Raw genomic sequence first — 23199 nt, 5'->3', positions numbered from 1 at the left:
CTAGGATGCCGGGTGCCGTTGACGCCCCTCAGCTCACCTGCTCCCTTCGACAGCTCTGTATATGAAGTATTCTCATTTCGCAACAAGGGAACTGAGTCAAGACAGGAGCTTAATGTATGAAGACAAAAATGATTCTTGTGAACGTTTTTAGCAAATCTAGGGCTTCAGGCTAAAAACTGTTGCCACTCGTGTTGTAAGGTGGCTTCCTCAGATGGTTGAAACCTTTTTTCATGATGTTCATTGCTTCCGTTAGACTGTAATCTCCTTGCAGGCAGGCAAAGAACTAAATATTTGATGGGTTTTGAACATGGACAGGCAAAAGCACACCAGACAGACTGGCTTTTCACTAAATTCGAAAAACAAAATGACTCTTAATAAGGCTGAAAGTGTGAAAACAGTTTTCACTTCAAATAACCTACACCAGCGGTGCCTGGGTGGCCTGGGTCAGTTGAGTGTCCAACTCTTGATTTTGGCTCAGGTCGTGATCTCACAATTTGTGAGATCCAGCCTTCTGTCAGGCTCCGTGCCAGGCTCCATGCCCAGCACAGGGCCTGCTTGGGATTCTTGCTCTCCCTCTCCCCTTTCCCCACTCACTTGCCCGCGTATGTACTCTCTTTCTCTCTCTCTCAAATAAAAAACACCATACTCCAAAAGAATATGAAAATATGCATTTATTACCAACAAAGCGTTTCCCACAGAGGTCTTTTTCCCCAGTGACACACACACACACACGCACGCACGCAGACACACACTATGGCAGGACAGAATTACATTTTTCACAGACTAAAGATTCATACTCCAAAGAAAACAAGCACGTGTCCAAAAGACAATCAGAAAGCAAAAAATCTTTACTTTGAACACTAAAAATCTTTGAATAGAGACTCTCTCCTTAGGCAAATTAATGAGGATTTTCTCATTAAAAATACTTGTCACCTTCAGGTTTTGAATATTTTATTCATCAAATCAGACTTTCACTTGGCGTTTGTACAATTTGTATGTAATTAGAAATCAACCCTTGCAGAAAATATATGAAGTTTTAAGTGGCTGAGAATATAATGTGTTAGACTTATTCTCTTATTAATATGTTAAAATGATACATAATTTTTCATTTACAGTTCAAAATCCAATGTAAAACTAAATATTTGTCCAGTAGAGAAATATAAAATGCTTACAAACAAAGTATGGAATAATTACTGGCATATGTAAATTGCAATAAACTTGACCATTTGATTTGCAAACACAACTCATCTTCAAGCTCCGCGTGCCCACGGGTCACCTGCCTGCAGAAGGAAGATGGTTGGCACTCAGACACAAAACACAGGACAGTAAGCATGTATCAGTAAAGATATTTTGGTGGAAAGCAAAGTATTAAACAACAGAAACATTTGGGAGCACTGTCCCTTTAATAGGTTACCAAGTTTTTCAATGTTTACGTGAGTTGTTACACCAGTAAAAATGTTTTTTAAAATATTTTCATAATACATGCATTAGACTGAGAAGGCTCTTTTAAAATTTTTTCAAGAAAAAAATACCTTTTTAAAGAGAAAATGTCCAAGTGAGAGGATAGACTTGCAGTTCATTATTTTTTGACCTAATAAGAATATAAATTTCCATGGCTATTTATGAATATACAAAGCACAAACTGAATGCAATTCTGCAATTTATTCAAGCTACCAAGTCAAAAAAATAATTCTGTCATGACTGGCACAGATCCAATCCGTTGTTCAGAGAGACGTGTTCTTGGATTCGTCCATTATCTCACAAAATTCATCTTTTAAAAGAATAGAACTGTTTTGGCACTGTTAATTAGTGTAACTCAGAGATAAACAAATGCTTCTCTAATTCTTCCCTGCTCAAAGAAAACAGTTCAAACTAGATTTTCTAGGACAGTGGGGTAGGATCAACATGGTAAGGAAGGACCTCAAAGCTTAAGTTCTAGAAACAGTATGTTTTGAAACAAATCAATGCTTTCCCTCACTCTTGACATAACACTGAGAAATTTCAAATATAAACTGTAGAAACCAGTATATGAAATCTTAAGAAAAAACCCTTCTAAAAATAATTATAAAAATGCTTTTAGAAATTGAAGATGTAAAATACAGTTGACTTTAAATTAAAAAAAAAAACAAACCAAACCCACCCCACACACACTTTACAGGGTTATTCTTTAAAAACTTGATTTTCTTCTGTCAATCTTTTGCTGTATGTTGCATCATCTAGTGGCCACCTTGTGGCATTTCAAACAAGTCCTACCATTTTTGAAGCCCAGCATTTTTTCCCCTTGAGATACCAATACGATTAGAGTGTCAAGTTTCATAAAGTTTTTTTAAAGGCCCATAAAATCACATTTCCTAGTGGAGATAAGGTAATCCTTTTTAATAGGAAGAAATGAATAGACTTGTCATAAACTATTATACATTAGTCTAGACATTTCCGTATCAATTTTTAAAAAATTAAATAGAACACTGGGAGGAAACTATGACTTGAGCTGCAGAGTCCTCTTTAGACTCTGACAGTAATTAAAGTTACTCTGGAATTCTAGCTGGAGGTTAGCAGGCCCACCACACTTCCCCTGCACCTGTGATGTAACACAGTCAACACCTTTTATCGTGGGAACCCCGTGACATACGGCCAGAGGGCCAAGGACTCAAGTTCAACAAAAGCTGAAGACTAATTTCTACTACGGGATAATGTTCCACAGACAGAAGTTACTACGGTCTCTAATCATCAACCCGTTTGTGTTTAACAGGTTTCCAAAAATGACTGATCTCTTAGTCTTTAGTGAATCTCCTTTTATTCAAGCGAGCCACACTTAGAAACAGGATTTAACCAGAGAAACGTCACAGCTGTCGCCCTCTACTTTCACTGCGGTTGAGTGAACGTGATGCGCCGCCGCCGCCTCTGGAAAGCCTTTAGGTTCCACCTGTTAGGTTCCAACATATGAGGACCGTTGTAGACAAACAACACAGTCATCTTTTCAGAATAAGGAAGATTCTGCAGGAGCTGTGTTAAAACAAAGGGGCACATAATGCCGTATATTAAGCACGATTTACCGGCCTCACGTGGTGGGTCAAGTCAAATGTTACTTTATTTCTAACATAAATGAAATACTTCTGAAGTTCTCAGTTCAACATAAACCCTGCCAGACCGTGATCCTTCCTTGAGCGAGCGTGCCTGAAGCCCGGCCTAATGATCAACATGCCTTGTCAGTATTTCCCAGGCCAAATAAGATCCTACAGCTTCCTAGGTTGACCCTGGAAGTAAGTCCTTCAGAACATCCCTGGGATCCATTCTTTCACTCATTTATCCACAAACACTTCACAAGCAACTTGTACGGTCGTGAAAGATTGGTAGCCTGAAAAGTGTGTGACGGAGGGGTGGGTTTTTAAGGGCAGGGTGTTTGGTAGACAACAGAGCAGGTCTGGCTATTCCAGAGAGTCTGTGCCAGACCCAGAAGACAGATTATACTCTTCAATAAAAATGTGCATTTAAGATGGACTTGCCAATGAAATTCTTCACGCATACTTAGTTTTAAAAAGAAAATCCAGTAACGTTAATAAACACGGCTTTGAGTTTACTGGTCTTACCATTCACCTACAGCACAAGATGTAACAAAAGACAATTTCCTGTTGTAATGGTTCTAGCTTACGGAAAATTCTCTGTAAGGATGATTCTGCTTTTATCGAAGTTAATGTGAGAAAAGAAGACGGTGGCTTAACTTGCGATTTCCTCTGGGTCAGGGCAGCGGTGCTGGTGAACGGTGAAGGGCAGTGCATCCCTGGACGGGCCCTTCTGGGGACATGAGCATCTCAGGTCTGAGTGTGGAATCCCCTGCCGCTTGTAAAAAGTGCTAACAGAGAACTTATCTAGAGAAGGAGTAAGTGCCAAAACCAGGGAGGAAATCTTGGTTCTAGAACATAATTCTATGCCTCCTACGTTTCTTCTTGCAATAATAAGGTCTCTGATTAAGTATGTCACTGGAACTTGTCCCCTTTAGTAATATAAATACTACTGTAATCCTTGGAGTTCCTTTTGTGGGAGTATTTCTGCTCACCTTTATGTATTGGGCCATAAAATCTGCTACATGATGAAGCCACAGGGGACTTCGGAGTTACATGAGCTCTTTAAGATTACTGATTACCCACCTTTGGTGTGATAAAGAAGTACTGAGATGTATTTTCTTTACAAGCAGTATTTACAACCATTTCAAACACTCTCCGTTCATTGATCGGGTCCATTCCCTAAACAACAATGATACCGATTACATTTACATCCACCACAAGATGCAATAAAACCCAGGTAAAGGAGTAAGCTCCACACCTGATTGATCTCATCAACTACTCTGAACGGACATCGATTGAGTTCCTGAAGGGCCATCAAGTACAACATAGTGGACACGCTTCTTTCACCCCCGCTCTGGTGGTGTGGAGTTAACTCATGCAGCTGCGTGCTGCTGCGGAACTTGACTCGAATCCGGATGCCGTACTTATCATAGTCCTCCTGTGAAACGTTCACATACTTGTTGAAGGTTCCGGGTTTCTCGGGCACTTACATACTACTATTCGAAAAGAGACTGAATAAATCCATTAGAAGAGGAAAAGCCGTAAAATTTAGTGACTGTAGTTTTATTTCAACAGATCTGTGAAGATGCCTAAAGGCCTGTAGACGGCAACTAGTTCTTTGATACTTGGTTGTTGCAGTTTATTTGTAAATAAAAAAAAAAAAAAAAAGAAAGAAAACTGAGGTATAGTACCTGCTTTACAAAATAACTGTGAGGATTAAACAATCATCCTGTTTCATCTATAATTCCCCCAACTCCTTTTTTCAATTATTTTAAAGCAAATCCCAGTTGATCACTTGATGTATTTCTGAAAGGAAATTATTTTACCTATACTTGCAATGCCTTAACTTACAGCTCAAGAAACTAGTAACAAATTTGCAAATATTTTCATTCCTGTGTACTCTCTCTTGCTAAAAACGGAAACCACTAATACACTGTATTTCAGTGAAGTTTGCCAATCTGCTTAGGAATGTTGTAATGTGGACAGTGGTGGATTTATAAATCAATTCACGCAGAGCCAAATAACCATTACCTCCCTGGATACAAAAAGTCAGTAAGATGCTAGCGACTGATCTCAAATGTCACACACACACACACACACACACACACACACACACACACACACACACACAAACACAAGTGACCGCGATGGACTCCCGCAGTGGTTATTTTCCTTCCTTTGAGCGATTTTTTAGTAAGCAAAACTGTCACAGGCCTCATTCTACAATTAACAATTCACACGTACTCTCAGCACATAATTAAAACTACTCGCCAGGAAACACGTGAAATGCAGTTTTACCTCATTTTCTGTATGCAGATCGACTTCACCAGCACACTGCATGGAACTAAAAAAATTGCTGAATTTTTCATTAATTTTTTCTACGAGCTCTTTTAAAGGATTAAGCCACCTTTCTTTTACCTGCAAATAAATTCAATATAAAAACACAAAAGAAGTATTACTATATTGATAGAAAACTGCCCCTAAGAAATGGAGTATCAATCTAGTCACGAGGACATGTGTAACTATTTGTTCCATGTAATTTCACTGTGCGCCGTTCTATGTTCCCGTGGGATGAATGGTGAGCACGCAACAGAAGAAAAGATAAAGGTTAAATAACTACCTGTGAAATGTTTTCCCTGTATTTATCCAGTTCAACTTTCTTTATCTTTAGTTCCTCAGTTAATTGCTCTATTTCTTCTTCTCTTTTTGTGTATTCCTCAACGACCTGCCAGGGAAAAAGACTATTGAAGACAAATCTACCAAAGGATAAAATTACAGGGAATTGTGCATCAATTAAAACGTGAAGTGAAAATGCCCATTGTGTCACACTGTTTGTATGCAACTCATTTATGTTCTTGTACTGAAAGTGTTTTTCATCCTCAAAAAAAAATAGACGCTGCAGTATTCCAGGTTAGCCCCACTATTCTTTTTATAAAGGAAAGGCACAGAACAGTGTGTTCCTTAGGAAGAGTCTATTTAAAATTCTAATAGATTCAGAATCTGGCATTTAAAGCACATTGTTCCTGCTGTCTAGCTTATTATTACCAAGAGCTCTAGTACAGAGTGGGAGGCCGGCACTGGAGCGAAGTGTGTGCACGCGCGTGCATGTGGGGTGTGTGGGGAGAGTGGCGGTGCCTGAGGGAGGCCAAAGGGGAAGAAGCATACTGTGGGATTCAGTCCTGTGAAGCAAGAAGCTCTTGATCTTTCTTCAGTTAATAAAGCATCAATTTCATCCAACGTGTTTGGAAGATCCTGGAAAGCCTAAAGAAGAAAAGAATGGTCTATTATTAGCAGACAGTACAGCAAAGGCAGTTCAATTTGAATAAATATTCTGCTGAGTATCTACTATGTGTTCAACAGCATGCTAGCATACAAGAAATCAAAGGAACTAAACAGGGTTTTGGGCCTTCAAATAGCTTACTCTTTAAAAAATGCGAAACATATTGACTAACACTGGGTAACACCTTAAGGCAGAGTATCAATGTTGAGTATTACAGTAAGCAGTACATATCATACAGACTAAGGGAAGTATCAGTTCATGCTAGAGGAGCTACAAGAGAGTTAAGAGAAGGTAAGAGGCCTCGACTTCGTCTCTGGGCCTTAGAGCAAGTAGCTAGGGAAAAGCAAGGCAGAGGGGAGACAGGAAGCTTGGAAAAAAGAATGAGTGCTGCATACCATGGGGGGTGAGGAGTTGTGTCCATTTGGAATGGTGGGTACTTGCTGAATTGGTAGAATGGGTCCAGAATATGTGGGGCATTGAAAGAGAGCAAGAAGTTAGAACTTTATACTGTACTTATGAAGAACGACAAAAGCATCTTAAGAATCCGGTTACTCTGACGGCAGAATCTCACCGTAGTACAGCTGACCCTCGACCAACACAAGGTTAGGGAGGCCGACCCCCACTGTGAGTCAAAAATATATGTATAACTTTTGACTCTCCTAAACGTAACTACCCACAGCCTACTGCTGACTGGAATCCTTACTGATAACATCAACAGTGGATCAACACATATTTTGGATAATACATGTTTTATATACTGTACTCTTACAATAAAGGAGGCTGGAGAAAAGGAAATGTTAAGAAAAACATGAGAAAAATATAGCACTGTTATTTATGGAAAAAAAATTTACACATAAGTGGACCCTCACAGTTCAAACCCCTGTTGTCCGAGGGTCACCTGTACGACCTTTGGAGTCCAGGCGGTAGAGACAAGTCAGGGCAGACCCCTTCCTATCTGGGAGGAAAACGGTACACTGTGTTGCTAGCACAACCTGCAATGATCGCGTGGTATGAAGTACAAAATGTATCTTAAAACTCTGAAAAAGACCTTGAAATAATACATTAATATCTTATGTCTTTTAACTGTTTCGAAAGCAGTTCAACATCTACAGCCCTTCAGATAGGAAGTATCCGCTGTCGACGTGACTTGTCCGCTGGGCTTTCACCCTGTGCTTGACTTAAATGTGCTGGGTGTCTTCACCTGACTCCCTAACGGGCATCCTAAATCTTAGATGGTCACGCAGAAATCTTCACACACCCTCCCTACCAATGTGAACAAACCTATTTCTCCTTCAATCTTCGTCATCTCAGTCAACGGCAGAATGTAGGGGTTGGTTTTCTCTCCTACCCTCCACCTCCAATCCATCAGCAAGTCCTGCTACTGTCAGTAACAGATCCTCAGATTGGCACGCTTCCCTCTTCTCCAGCCTCCCACCCCGATCCCTGCTGCTATTATTTCTGGCCTGGTCCAAAGCAATAATCTTCTAAACGGTCTCACTGCACTAGTTCTGTGTCCCTACTTGATTCTTCACCTGGCTGGCAGTTAGAGTGCTTTCCTACATGCCCGTCAGCCACATCCCTCTTGATAATCTTCCAGTGGGTGCCATCTCAAAATACAACCCAAACTCCTTCTGTGGGCTGAAAGACCCTACATGGTGTGACTTGTGCCTTCGTTTATGCCTGGATTACCAAGTTTCAACCGACTGAGATTCCTTCCATACTGACACATGACGCATACACTTCTGCCTCGGGGCTTCATGAGGAGCAATTTCCTCTGCCTGGAACACTCTTCTCCCCAAACACTCACTTGACTTAATTTCTTCTCTGCATTCAGGAATCATCTAAAATAGTTATCTTCTCAAAGGAACCTTCCCTGACACTCTATCCTCTTACCTTGTTTTATTTTTCTTCTCAGCACCTCTCGATAGCCGACATTATCTATTTGCTTTTTAATTCGTTTGTCTGCCCCACCCTCCACACTCGGATGTAAATTTCAGTAGAGAAGTATCTGTCTAGTTCAAGGCCTGATAGATCAGTAACATTTTTAATATACGAATTATCTTCTAATTTTCTTTCGAAAACAGTACAACTTATCAAGGGTGGAATTGTACTGCTACTCTGAAAGAAACTACAGACATTGGACTAATATTTACTTCTTTTGTAACTAAACGTACTTAGGAAAAGTTCTAGTATATTTTTATAGAAACAACAACCACACAATTTGTCTCATAGCTACTAAATCCCCATTATGTACCCTAATAGATCCGTTCTCTGTGGTGTCTGTGTCTGATACAGTAGAGTAAAATCTTTGAGGATTTGAAAATTCTAATCTAAATGAGTTTTTTTCCAGTTCTATTTATATCTTTAGTAGACATTCATTAGTTATTAAAATAGAGATTAGACATTAATTATTGAAATAGGGAAATACATATTTCACTACCTACTGAAATTAAGTATTTTATCTAAATATTTTAAAAGTAGTTTTCTATTTTATTTAGACATTACTCTGCAAGAAGTAGGTATGTTGGACAAGGTGTGATCCCTACTTGGCAGATAAAGCTTAGGGTCACGGGGCCCCAAGTCATGGTAGAACGTGAACTACGGGCAGCATCTCATTTATTAACTGAACTCAACAGTATGTTAGCACATAAAATACAAGGAGGAAAGGCTCTTTTCTCCTTTTCTTACCAACAGATGTTAGCCCTAAAGATCAAACCATAAATAAGCACCCTCATTTCCAGAAAAATATGTTCACTTTGCCTTTTTCTAAATATCCTCTATTTACTGTTTCTTATAAACTAATTACCAATGCTATGTGTCCATAAAAAATTACACCCCACCTCCTGCCCCCACCTCTTACGGGTAGGTTGGGGGAAAAAAGCCTTTGGTCGCAAGAATGAATGTTCTGGTAGTGGTAATTGGGCAAGGGGACAGCAACAACCGACAACTGGTGCCCAAGTTTGAAGACAGTAAAGAAAATCCATTAAGCTTGATGACATACACATTCAGCTTAAAAATGGGAAAATCCCATTATTTCTTTCAGCACAGTATGTTTCTTATGGCACATTACAATGACTACACACTTTGAGCTTAAAAATAACGTGCTGAGTATATAACTTGTAGCCGTATATACTTTTTATACTTACTGTCTGGTATTCTTGAGGAACCGTCTGCTCTGCGCCCAGGTTACATACTTGCCTAGCTCTCTTCATCAGCTCCTTGCATTTCTGCAGTAATCTCTGTCTGCTTTCATCCAGCTCAATGAAATGTTGCTAAGTGTAAGGAAACATTTTTGACAATTTGTAGGTTACCGTTAGAGGATGACTTTATGAAATGACCACATTATACATGTATCTTGGAGGCACTGTGGATTCAGTTCCAGACCACCTCAATCAAGTGACTATCACAATAAAGCAAGGCAAGTGAATTTTTTGGTTTCCTATATAACCAAACATATATATTTTATATATACACATATAAACATGTCATATATATAAAAGTTATTTACTATACTGTAGTCTAGTAAGTGTTCAACAGCATTATCTAAAAAAACAATGTACATACCTTATTTAAAAAATAATTTTATTGCCAAAAAAATGGTAACCACCATGTGAGCTAGTAGCAAAGCCTCTTGCTTACCACAGGTCACCATAACAAATATAATATGCAATATCTGAAGAATTGTAGCACAGTAAAGAAATAAAATGAGGTATGCCTGATATCAAATAAATTAGGGAATCTCGATTGATAAATCATCTAAAAACCATACCTCAAAAATCCTGACAGCTTTTGTTAGAGAGTAAATTTGAACTTAAACTTTAAAATTTATCAGCACATAATGTGACATTTCTCTAGTCCTTAAGACCTCTGAAATTTAAATTCGCTTTCTCCTGAAACAGTTTAACTTAGCTATATATAATCATGCTTGAATAAAATTTGAAATACACAGTACATAGGTTTCCTATCTGAAAACTCAGTACTCAAATGTAAAGAGAACCTTTCAATAGTGTTTGGTAGTTTTCCAAGTGCCTTTCATGTACTTATCATTTATTCATGGACCCATTCATTCCTTCACCAGATAATTACGGGGAATCCATTATATAAATGTCAGTATTTTATTATGCACTGAACAGAGAGAGGTGAATAAGGAGAAAGCTACACAAAATTATTATCATAAAAGAAACAGCTACTATTTATTGAAAGCTTATGTGCTGTGCGCTTCACATAGGATTCCCTCCTCACAATACCGTACAATGATATTATTTCCCATTTTGCACATTAAAAAAAGAATTAAAGCATCTTGGCCAACCTCACACATTTAGTTGCAGGCTGTCAGGATTCACATCCTTGCCTGCTTCTAGAACTCCTGCTCCTTTCATTATGGCACCATGTCTCTCAGGGGAAAGCAAAGCCAGCATGTGAGGGGGGGTGAGGGAGGGGAGAATGCAGGAAGGGCAGAGTGGTCACAGAAGCTATGACAGGTGAATGGTCTTCAAGGACAAGTAAGAAATGACTAAAGAGGAAGCAGCAGAAAGCATTCCTAGGACAGCTGATTACAAATGTGATGGAAGGAAAGCCTCCTTAGAGGCTTATTTCGGGAATGACAAAACTACCATAGCTGGAGAGAGGAGGTCAGGTTGTAAATATCAGAGTGGTAAGGTAGGCAAGAGCCAAATGTTAAGTTTCTGGGTAACGAGGAGGGCGGAGTGGAATGCCTTCTGTGGGCCAAGTTGGTTATAACCACTATCCTGTGTGTTAACTGATCCAATCATCATTACAGTCTTAGAGAAATGCATTATCTTTTTTACACGTGGCTCAGAGATACTAAGAAACTTGCTCAAGGTTATAGCAAGCAAACAGGTTCCTAAGAAAACCGGTCTAGTTTGCTCTTTCCATTAAACCTCAAACTTTGGTCTGCCCACACAAACTAGAGGGGTGAGGGAGGGGGATGGTGAAGACTGTTAAAACAGTATTGATGCCCAGCCAGGAGGCAGATCTCCTGATTAAGATCTCTAGGGCAGAGGCCTTGACATATGTATTATTAACAAGGTACTCAGGTGATTTTTGTGCATATAAGTTGGATAGCAGATAAATTCAGGAGTACATACTGAACAGAACTCAAAATACAAAGCCAGCCTGACACGAATCAATGGTACTATGGTCTCTATATCTGAGAGAAAAGAAAGAGAATGTTAAAGACTCCCTATCACCCTTGCTTTGCTCTCAGGGCAGATCACACTGAAGCAGTATAAACAAGGGCCAGATGGAAACCAAACACTCCTCGAGTCTTCCACTCCTTTGTATTCCTCTGGGCCTTGACAAAGGATCGCAACAGTACAGCAAAGAAATACAGGAGTCGAACATCGAGGCCTCTGGGCTTCAGAAGACAAAACCTCACTCAACAGTTGCCTAATTAAATCTTTCCCAAAGAATAATGTTCTTTCTGGACATACATGCTTTTGACATACCTCTACATATAGCACCTGTTTCCCCCCCACTCCAAACCAGAATTCATGGTGAGCTTTTTTTGTGGGGGGTAAGGGGCAGCAAGAAAGAGAGCATACAATTATGTAAGATAATGTTGTCAAGTCAGACTAGTGAAAAAGGCTTTATCAATAATTTTGCTTAGAGTCTACCCTTTAACAGTTAATAGGCAACAAACTTCATCTGTGTAAGACCTAGGGAGAGAAAAAGGCAAATGTACCAACTATGGCTCACCAACATCTCAGAAAGAACTACTCTGTGGGTATATATTCTGAAAGAATAAGCATTAGCTTTTCTCTGAAATTCTTTTTGAGAAAGTTCAATGGTCATGAACCACGTCCAAGGACATTTTACAAGGAAAAACTTCTCTAAGAGGGCCCTCTAGTGGAACAAATCAGAATTGTTCACAGAATTTCTTGTAAACTATAAATAGGATGTTGCACACAAAATCAACAATTGATCAAATTCAACAATTGATCAAAATCAACAATTTCCTGTATGAAAAAAATTGGAGTTCTAGGTCTTATGGATTTCTACTAGAATATTAGTAAATAAAAACATTTCTACCTCAATTTTCCTCTACTGTAAATATAAGCATCACATTTCATAGCAATTTAACAGATTCAAATTTAAATATTAACTAAGTTTTAGTGCATATCACATAGAATACATATCTTAGAAATATGGAAAGAAAAGACAGTGATCTTGACTACTTAATATACAAGACTACAAGTTCTATTTCAATCAAATAGTAAAAACAAATGAAGTAATGGCGATAATACTACTGACTTGTTAAATGATCCCCCCTCGCCCCAAAAGAGATCTCCCTTAAATAAAAAAAAAAATCTGAAATCGTTTTGCAGGAGAGGTAAGCAGGTAGCCACAGAGGGCAATATTAGATGAAAGAACAGAATTTCTAAATTTAGTAGGAGGCTAAATACATTTAACAATTTCTAATTCTTATCACTAATTCTGATGTAAATCTATATTTTTTAAGGAAACTGTCTTTGTGCTAGACCGTGTATTTAAGCATCTTGATCTATCTTCAAGTGAATGAGGACGCCTGGGTGGCTCAGTCGGTTGAGCGTCCAACTTCGGCTCAGGTCATGATGTCACGGTCTGTGGGTTCGAGCCCCGTGTCAGGCTCTGTGCTGACAGCTCAGAGCCTGGAGCCTGCTTCAGATTCTGTGTCTCCCTCTCTCTCTCTCTCTTAAAAATAAACATTAAAAAAAATGTAAAAAAAGTGAATGAGCACAATATTCCCACAAGTCAGACAGGTATTTTAATACCTATGGCTGTAAACAAACAAGAGACATGGAGTGGAGTTAGGAAACCAGTGCGTGGTTTAAAAGCAACTAAAAACCCAACCAAGTAATAGGTATATCCATTGTGTCCACCTCCATATTTAGACGTACAGCTTACAAACTTGTCCTGATGATACTCCAGACGTCATTACCAAACAGGCTCACCACCATTCGCCTCCCTTGGGATGTCTGACAGGTCCGGAACCCTGCTGCCCTATTTGCCTTCCAACAGTTTGAGGACTTCTCAAACTACATGATGGTTAAGTCACCTTGGGTTCCCTCATGGACACAATCTCTACTGAAACTCTGTGTCAATATTCTTTTGTGAACATGCTTTCATGAGGAGGCTAAAATGGGAAGTGGTACTAACGGGTCCTTGGTGTAACCTGCCATGTGTTCAAGGGGACAAGCAGAAAAAACACCTTGTTTCAAATGAAGGAGGAAAGCAAGACAGAACAGTAAGAGCATCTGTGGGTCAATGACAGCCAGCAGAAGAAAGAGAACAAGTGAAAGGGAAGGTGCACTGCCACACATCGTACCACATATTCTCTCACTCATTTGGATGATTCAAGATGTGGGCTCAGGGAGCACGGTCAGTCAGCAACAAACAACTACTACTGAGGACCCAGCGTAAAAAATCAAACAACCTTACAAAGGAGATGGAGAAAGCAATTTTCAGATCAACTCGTTACAAAGAGAAACAGAATGGTGCCAAGATACTGCTGAGGAAATGCAAACTCAAGTTGGCTAGCATCGAGTAAGATCGGCGTGGAAAAACCTGTGTGCGTGCAGGCATGTCTGCGAGGGGTTAGGAGGCTGACGACTGAGTGGCTAGTTCCAGGTAACGAAATCTAAAGGGACAAGCAACAAACCAGAGGTTATCTGTCTGGACGGTATAATGGGGCCATCTTTGTAAAAAATTACTGACTCAAGGACTGAAAACAAAACCTCCTCCCAAGAGGCTTTCCTATTCCCTAGAGTAGTCCACTCTGCTCAAAGTATTAACACTGCTGCTGCTACGAACACAGAAAACCCTGACACAGAACGAAGGCTGGAAGAGCAGCTCTATGTCAAGAGTAGGGTGAAGTCTGGGAGAACCCTTCCCCCAAGCCATGGTGATTTCCTGATGCTTCTGTAAACAGGACACAAACCCATAGTTTTCTTCAGCTCATTAATGCTTAATTCGAAATTAAAACTTGAGGCACAAGGATCCAAGACTGTATTGTGTGACTGGACTCTGTCCACACAGTACTGGCACGATGGGTCAACTTCTTCATGATACCATCTATGATACCACTTCCCATCCTGAACAACCAGGTTCACAGGCTCACTCAGCGTAGAGTTAGAGCGTAGGCTCTATAATTATTTATCGACAGAACACATGAGGGCAGATGACTTCCCTCACTTTCCATGAAATAAATACAGATGAGGCGAGTTCCAGATTCAGTCCCCCACAGCACCCATGGCCTCCCGTCCCCCACCCCATTTGGGTCCTATGTTTGTTTTTGTCTTTTTTTCTCCTGGATCCCTTCCACATGTTCAGAATGACTATGGCTACTCCTGCTGCCTTCCTCCCCCTTTTTTGCTTGGGAGGGGAAGAAAGGAGGGAAGGACTTTCCCATCTTTTAAGCCTCTGGCTTTGGCTCTACTAAGTGAACTAATCAATCCTACCATATCAAACCTGACCTTTAGCTCCTTCTGGCTAGGTGTGTTTATGCTTGCTTACTACTCTAAAAATCTTGTTTCTTCTGATTTCTTTGAGCCATAAGCTTTTTCAGGAAGAGGAGTCTGAAGAAGCTGCCTTCCAAATAATGAAGCTGCAAGTCTGCTCTGATTCAATGTTCCCACTTCTCTGTGCGGTCCTGTATTTCTTAAAACCTATCATCTCAGGCTGTTGCTGCTGAACGACACTACAACACTTCACTACTGCACAACACGAGTGTTCTTCAAGAGAGAGGCGTAAAGTGAATCATCTACAGACCCCGCCAGAGCGTAGCAGACCCTGGGAAGGTAGGAGCGTGGATGACAAAGGGCACAAGGGGACTTCAAATACATGACAAGCTTTCAAAAGTCGCAACAAATATGGCAGTGTTACATTTGTCAGGGATAAGGGGCACATGGAAGTTATGTTACTCCTCCTACTCTGGTGTAGCTTTACAATTTCAGACTTGAAAATATTCGAAAAATAGACTTTATTTAAATGTGTTTTCAGAGTTGAAGTGTAACTGGTGAACAAACTACACGTCAAGTGTACAACCTGATGAGTTCTGATGAACATACACAAGCGTGAACCTGTTACCCCCAAGATGACAAATATATCTATCACACTCAACACCTTGTCCCGCTTTGTAATCCATCCCCTCTGACCCTGCCCAGGCTACTGCTGACTGATTTGTTACTGCGCATTCTACGTTCCATAGAATTCGTACAAATGGAGTCAGTTTTTTTGGTCTGGCTTCTTACACTCAGCATTAACTGAGAACCATCATGCTAGGTCTCAGTAATTCATCCCTTTTAATGGCTGAGTAATATCCTCTTATGTGGATATACCATAATTTGCAACCACTTACCGCTGCTGGACATTTGTTTTCAGCTTTTAGCTGTTACCATACTGCCACACGTTCCTGTACCCATCTTTCATGGATGCAAGCTTTCATTTCTTTTGGGTAAATACTAGGAAAGGAATGGCTGCATCATATGGCATACAGACGTTTAGCACTTATGAGTCTCTCCAATGATCTTCCAAAGTGGTTACACTCTTTAAGTCTCTACCAGTACGTATGTGAGTTCCAGGTGCTTTACTTCCTCACCAGCACTTTGGTATGGTCCGTCTTAAAGTCTGTCATTCTAGTGCATCTGTGGTAGTAGCTCATTATGACTTTAATTCACACTCTCTAGTGACTGACAAAGCTGAGCATCTTTCCCTGTGCTTATTTGCTGTCTATTTTCTTTAGTGGAGATCATGCTAAAACCGTTTGCCCATTTTCTGAGTAGGTTGTTAGTCTTCTTAGTATTGATAGTTGTATAAAAGTTCAGCGGTCAGCAATCTTTTTCTACACAGGGCCAGCAGGTAAGTATTTTAGGTGTTGAGGGCTTATATATAATCTTTTAAAAAAAAATGGAAAAACTATTAGCTTGTAAGGATTGTGTATAAGCAGATGTTAGGCTAGATATGGCCCCTGTGACAGCCCTTCATCTTGATACACTTCATTAGTTGTATGTGTTGCAAATATATTCTCCCCATTTGTAGCCTGCCCTTTAATAGCATCTACTGAAAAGCAAGTTAATTTTGAAGTAAAACTTCTGATTCCTTTTCCTTAACGTAGTTCATGCTTCTTGTGTTCCATTCTATTTTGTTAAAACTAAGATCACTAAGATTTCTTTTCTTGTCTCCAAAAAGCTTTTAGCTTTAGTTCTTACTTAAGTCTATGACCCATTTACATGTGGTATGAGGTAAGGGTTGTAGCTCATTTTTTGTATATGACTATTCTATTGTTCTAGCTCTATTTGTTAGACTATTCTTTCTCCATTGAATTGCCTTGATATTGCCTTGCCAAAAAACAACTGACTATATATGTGTGAATCTATTTCTGGATTCCCTATTCTGTTCCACTGAGCCATATGGGTCTATTTTTACCCCAATACAATGATGTCTTCATTACTGCAGCTTTCTTTATAAGAAGTCTTAAAATTAGGAAGGGTGAGTCATGGAACTTGTTCTTTTTCAAAGTTCTTCTAATAAGCTTGTCAATTTCTAAAAAAACCCTGCTGGGAATTTCATTAAATCTATAGATTTGGGAGAGAACTGACATTTTAACAAATCCTGATTCTATTATCCATGAACACAATGATTCTCTCCACATACTTACATCTTATTTTAACTTCAGCAAAATTTTGTACTTTTCAGTATACAGACAGGTCTTATAAATGTATCCCTAAGCATTTCATATTTTTGAAGCTATTAAACACAGTGTTGTTTTTAAACTCCGATTTCCAACTGTTCATTGCTAGTAGACGGAGCCACAACTGATTTTGAACTTCTGTATTGAACTTGTATTCCGCAACCTTGCTAAATGCACTAACAGAACTTACAGCATTTTTGTAAATTCTTTAACATTTTCCACAGAAATGATGTCTGTCTGAAATAGGTTTTTGTTTTTTCCTTATTGCATTGGCTAGAACAGTGTGGGACAGAGGTGAGTAGTGAGCATTTCCTTGTTTGCAATCAGTAGGAGAAAGCTTCCTTCCATTCCTTCGCCAAGGGTATGGTATCAGCTAACGGTTTGGGGTGAATGCCCTTCATAAGCTGGATAAAATGTCCTTCTATTCTTAGATGCAGAAAGTTTCTATCATAAGAAGGATGCTAGATGTTGGCAAATATTTACTCTGTATACACTGAGATGATCATCTGGTTTTTGTGTATTGTCCACATAATGAACTACACTGATGACTTTCCAAATGTGAGATCAACTTTGTATACTTCTGGGATAAACTCATTTGGTTAGGATGTAATACTCTTTTACATGCTGTTGGATTTCATTTGCTAACTTTCTAAATCTGCTCACCTTTTTAAAAGAATTTTTGCATCTAAGGTTCATGAGTGATACTGGTCTGTAGTTTCCATTGTGTGGTTTTGATACTGGGGAATGCCAGCCTCATACAATGTGTTGAGAAGTATTCCCCTCCTCTTCAGGTAGAGTTGCTATTAATTCTTCGGTTACGTGCTTGGGCCTGGAGCTTTCTTTGTGGTAAGGTTTTTAAGTACAAATTTAATTTCTTTAGTAAAAAGAGGGCTATTCTAATTGCTCTTCAGGAACTTTTGATAGTTCATGGCTTCTAAAGTTTGCCCATTTCTTCTGAATTGTCAAATTTACTGCCAGAAAGTTGTTCACCATATTCTCCTGACACCCACTTACCACATCTAAGAACTGCAGTGCTATGCTGGATCTCCCGCCGGGTTCCTTTTGCCTACATCGTGGCCCGGAAGCTCTCCCTGAAGTAAGCTGAGGGAGCCACAGAGCTCACCTCGCACTGTTCCTTCTCCCCAAAATCACTGTCCTTTGCTGCCTGTTATCCAGTGTCTGCACATCACTGTTTCATATATTTGGTCCTATCTTTTAGTGGTTTAAAGTGACTGGGTACATTTGGCCCCTGCTATTTCATCATGGCCAAGAATGGAGGCTTTTTGGTTTTTATTGTGGAAAATTTCAACAATGTACGAAAGCACAGAGAACAGTATAATGAACCTTCATGTACATATCGTCCAGCTTCAACAATTATCAACCCGTGACCAAGACTGTGTCATCCATGCTCCCTTCCTAAACAACCCCCTTTCTGGAAGATTTTGAAGGAATTCCAACATTCTATTTCCTTCACATGCCTTTCTTAGAAAAAAAAAAATATGGCAATTGCTTTGTTCAAATCGAGATCTAAATTATGTCCACACATTGTATTTGGTTAATGTTTTAAAATACTTTTTAACTTCTAGGTTCTCTATCTCCTTTTTCCTTTTTTTCTTAGATACTGCACTATCCAGTGAAGAAGGAACAATCCAATGCAGCCATTAAGCATTTAAAATGTGACTAGTGTGACTGAGAAACTAAATTTTTAGTTTAACTTAAAAACAAATACTCCAGCTACTAGAAAATGTTTAGTTAGAACAACTTGAGTATATACATTTACTTTTTTAACTATAAATTTCTTTTGAGGGGAGGGGAGAGGCAGAAGGAGAGAGCGAGACAGACAAAGAGAGAATCCAGCAGGGGCTCCACACTCCACACGGAGCCCAAAGCAGGGCTGGACCCCACTACCCTGGGATCATGACCTGAGCCGAAATCAAGAGTCAGATGCTCAACCGACTGAGTAACCCAAGTGCCCTTCAACTGTAACTTTTATAAAATCAAAATACGATCAAATATTTCTGATGACAATTTATCATCTAAATTGAGATGTGAGTATTAAATGGATTATTCTGAAGACTAAACTGGTAGTTTTAGGGTGGTGGTTCTGAAATGGGAGCCATTTTGTCCCCCAGGGTACATCTGGGCAATGTCTGGAGACACATTTGGTTGTCACAATGGAGCGGGGAGGGGTACACTACTGGCATCTAGAAAGTAAAGGCCAGGGATACTGGGTTTAAATTTCAACATCCTACAATGCACAACACAGCTCCCACAGTAAGAATTTTCCAGTATAAAATGTTGACCGTGATGATGTGAACACACCCTGTTCCAGAGGCCTAATCAGAGTGGAATTTTTTCATAAAATAATTTCATATTATGTCTTTTCGTCGGCACATACATAAATATCTGGGTATTTTTCTGTGATGTCAGCAGCTAATGTGAGCCACGGATTCATAAGCAGCTGCAAGGGGGATATTCTAATACTCTCATTCCTTCTGCATTTATTATCTGAAATGCTTCTGTAAAGAGGCACTTCGACTTGTTTAACCAAGATAGTAGTTCACACAGGGGCACCTGGGTGGCTCGGTAGGTTGAGTGTCCATTTCTTGATTTTGGCTTAGGTCATGATGTTACAGTCATGGGATTGAGCTCAGAGTCGGGCTCCAAGCTGTGCGTGGAGTCTGCTTGGGATTCTCTCTCCCTCTCTCTCTCAAAAAAAAAAAAAAAAAAATCACCTAGGAAGTTCTGGATAAATGCTTGATTCTTTCTTTGCCATTTTTCAAAATAATGAGCTAGTTCTCCAGTATCCTCCAAAGGTGACCAATATTATTTAAGTATCATTATGATTTCATAAATTTAGATATTTTTGAGCCTCTGTGATTTAAAAAAAAAAAACCCCTTGGGCTCTTCATCTTCCTTTTTAAACCTTTCTGAATCCCTTTCTTTTTTATGTCATATTTATTTTCATGTCATATATGTATATATATATCTTTAGTGACATGATCTGTTTTATTATCTCCTTCCCCTTTTCTATCTTTTGGTATTTAGGAAAGTTTACACAAATACCTTATATAATACCCTTATGTCCTTTATATCTTTTTTAGAATACTGTCTGTTGGTTCCCACTGTAAGTAATACTGAAATTCTCCCTTACTTCCGTCTCTCAAAGTACCCACTTTGAAGTAATATCCTTTTATTTCCTTACAATTCCTATAGGACAATCAGGAAGTATATTCTATTTTACTTCTATTGTCTCCCTTCCCCCATTTTAGTGTTGTGTGTTAGCTACCCTGTCTGCCTTATAACCATATAAATACCAATTCTGCGGTCTCCCTAGTCTATCACTTCTCAGTACAAGTACTGAGTACTGAGTAGAAGTATAGGTCTACTTCTCAGTAAGCAGCGTGCTTCTGCACAGCAGTCTAGGCTAATTTGAGAGTTCGCCAAGCCTGGACCTCCACAGCACCATGGACCTTCCTAGAGTCAACAGTCGCCTTCAGCGGTTTTCAAACTGATCTGCAGAGCTTTCCACACCTAGTGGGGCCTCTTTCCTTTAGAAAGGAGAACCTGCTGGTGACCTCATTTTTGGCTTCTCTGAGCTTTCCCTCTGCTTAGCATGTACTTCCTGATACCACGCTAGCCTGCTGCTGACTTAATGTTACCTGCTGATATTCTGGAGTTCGCAGGTGTTGTGTAAGAAAGAATCAGGCCTTACTCCCTGGTTCTTGGGAAGGAGACTGTAAAGCCCTAGGAATTTTCTGAGTGATAGGAATGTCTTTGTTATTCACAAGGAGCTACACTTCTCCTTCAATCACACCTACACTCAGGCTTAGATGACTCAAGATGGGGATAGACAATGCCAGAAGGACAAATCCTGTGGTTAGAGGGTTGGGGTTCTGAGTCCTACGAGTGTCTTACCTTTTTTTTTTTAAAGGTTATTTATTTATTTTGACAGAGAGAGTGCAAGTGGGGGAGGGGCACAGAGAGGGGGACAGAAGACCCAAAGTGGGCTCCATGCTGACAGCAGAGAGCCTGATATGGGGCTCAAACCCACGAAGTGTGAGATCATGCCCTGAGCTAAAGTCAGAAGCCCAACCAGCGAAGCCACCCAGGCACCCCTGGACTTATTCTTGAGGCTTCCGGGGAAAGGGGCTAGAAACTGAAGTTGAGTCTTGCTGGAGACCGTGCCCTTACCTTGTCCAGTTGGACGCTAACTCTGGGTGGGTGGTGGGAGAGTGTACTGTGGACCAGCAACAGGGATACTCTGAAACTTAGTTTTGCTCTATACGCTGTCCATGGGCTTGTGGCTGCTATCCTAGCTGCGCTTCTATTTTCTGGAACAGGATTCGGAAGACTCAAAAGACGATGCCACTGTCACCATCATTTTGTTGCCAGTTCTTCTTGGGGATTTTCATGACCTTAGTGCATCACATTTCACCCTCTGCACGCTATTTTAATATTTATCATTTCACAGAATATTAACAGAAGATTAAATCACCAAAACTGTACACTAAGGCCACTCTCAGTGTTGATTATAACTCATCTGCAGTTGACTTTACGAGACGTACAAACCGTAATAAAAGCTACTAGTGGCTACGTGGTGACAGAATGACTGAAGTTTTTATGGGTTAAGGGAACAGATAGGAGACTTTGCCTGTCAAGTGACTAAGATGCTCTCATTTCTCACATTACCACACCTCCTCCAATCAATAACACAAGATGCATTGTACAGTGTTTCACACAGGGCTTCCTCATCAGCAGAATGCATTAAATTTGTAAATTAGAGAGCATATAACAAAATGCATATTTCAAATGATGATACAGGTTTTCAAACTGGTCTGAGGCTGGCACCCCATAATCAAAAACTAAAAGCAAAAATTGTACCTCTGTGAGACGGAGCTGTGATGAAGCAGCCATGTAATCTGATTCTAATTTGTTCTTCTCGGAGATCACTGTAGTATTTTGAAGAATTAAATCAACTTTTTGTATATGTAATGAGGTACAAATCTAGGAACAAAAACCCCTGAAAGTTTAATTTGTTTTACAACTAAGGAAAAAAAAATGAAGTCTTTTAAAAAATTACAAACCAGGAGAAAAATAACATTTTTCTAATCTGATATCTCAAAGAGTTCTTTTTACAACTATTTCTTACAAGAGACTTTTAAAATGTCTTTCTCTGTATTTAATTGAATCATCTGGAATAAAATAATTTAGCTTAATGAGTGCTTTTAACCAAATTATTGACCTATAACGAGAAATATCAAGCAAAGTTAAAACTGTCGATGGTAAAATCTTAGCAAGAGTTTTTTTAATCTATGTACTTATCTACCTGCCATAATAAAGTGACCAAAATTAAGAAAATGCCTTACCTTTACAAAGTTTGTTAATTCAGTAACAAGTTTTGCTTTTTGAACATTGATTTCCTTGATTTTGGTACTTGCTTTTCGCTCTTCCTCCTCAAGGTTGCAAGTATCCTGTTCCATCAGCTTTAAACTATATGAAACACATAATCGTAGAAATCGGAGTTAACACAAGGACTGCGCCCAGGTCTCCTGCCGTTTCATGGGCTTTTTATTTTTAGCAAAGCTACTCAGACATAAACTACTAGCTTCTGGACTAAACAATCATGTGACCATGCAGGATCAAAATGTATTTGTTGAGATATTATGTGCCCAGCACAGTTTAAGTAATGATGCCATAATGGTGTAGGATCTAGAGTCAAAAAGATGGATTTGAATCTCCTTTTGCCAATAATGAGCAGTGTAACTAGACAAGTTACTCTTCTGAACTTTAGTTTCCTTATCTATAAATTGCAAAAAATAATACTTCTCCTATAGGGCAATGGTGAAGATTTAAAAAAGGTAAAATATGCAACACACTTAGTATACTGCCTGACCCTGAACTGATTGATAAATATTAGTTACTACTGTTATTAATGTTGTTTACACACAATCCCTCACCTTAAGGAGCTTAACTGGGAGATTTGATTAACAGATTAAAAATATATAGTAAAAGGGTAATACAACAATCCTAAAAATTAATACTTTGTTATCTGAGATGAAACTAAGGATCAGAAATTAATGAAGTTACATAAGATCATGTATAGTACGTGGTAAGAGGTGTCTGACACCAAAGTCCAAGTACTTTCTACTCCGCTGCGTTGCCTC

General features: G+C 39.4%; 1 protein-coding gene across 3 annotated transcripts in view; it reads right to left on the bottom strand.

The window, feature by feature from the left end:
* Positions 1-646: 646 nt before the first annotated feature.
* SMC5 (structural maintenance of chromosomes 5) overlaps positions 647-23199 on the bottom strand; it is a 95485-nt gene continuing 72932 nt past the window's right edge. For 2 of the 3 annotated variants that reach the window (XM_042965309.1, XM_042965313.1), the window contains 10 exons: positions 22402-22525; positions 21917-22039; positions 9489-9614; positions 6738-6782; positions 6228-6323; positions 5683-5787; positions 5361-5480; positions 4321-4500; positions 4146-4241; positions 647-3003 (listed from right to left, as the gene is read on the bottom strand). In XM_042965309.1, coding sequence (XP_042821243.1) covers positions 2863-3003; positions 4146-4241; positions 4321-4500; positions 5361-5480; positions 5683-5787; positions 6228-6323; positions 6738-6782; positions 9489-9614; positions 21917-22039; positions 22402-22525 — 1156 coding nt within the window. In that variant the 3' untranslated portion in view covers positions 647-2862. The remainder of the gene's footprint in view (positions 3004-4145; positions 4242-4320; positions 4501-5360; positions 5481-5682; positions 5788-6227; positions 6324-6737; positions 6783-9488; positions 9615-21916; positions 22040-22401; positions 22526-23199) is intronic. The other variant, XM_042965310.1, reaches the window with a different exon arrangement.

Source organism: Panthera tigris, chromosome D4, assembly GCF_018350195.1.
Source record: "Panthera tigris isolate Pti1 chromosome D4, P.tigris_Pti1_mat1.1, whole genome shotgun sequence".
NCBI lineage: Eukaryota > Metazoa > Chordata > Mammalia > Carnivora > Felidae > Panthera > Panthera tigris.
The sequence above is the reverse complement of the archived record's forward strand: the minus strand, read 5'-3'. Positions and strand labels throughout refer to the sequence as shown.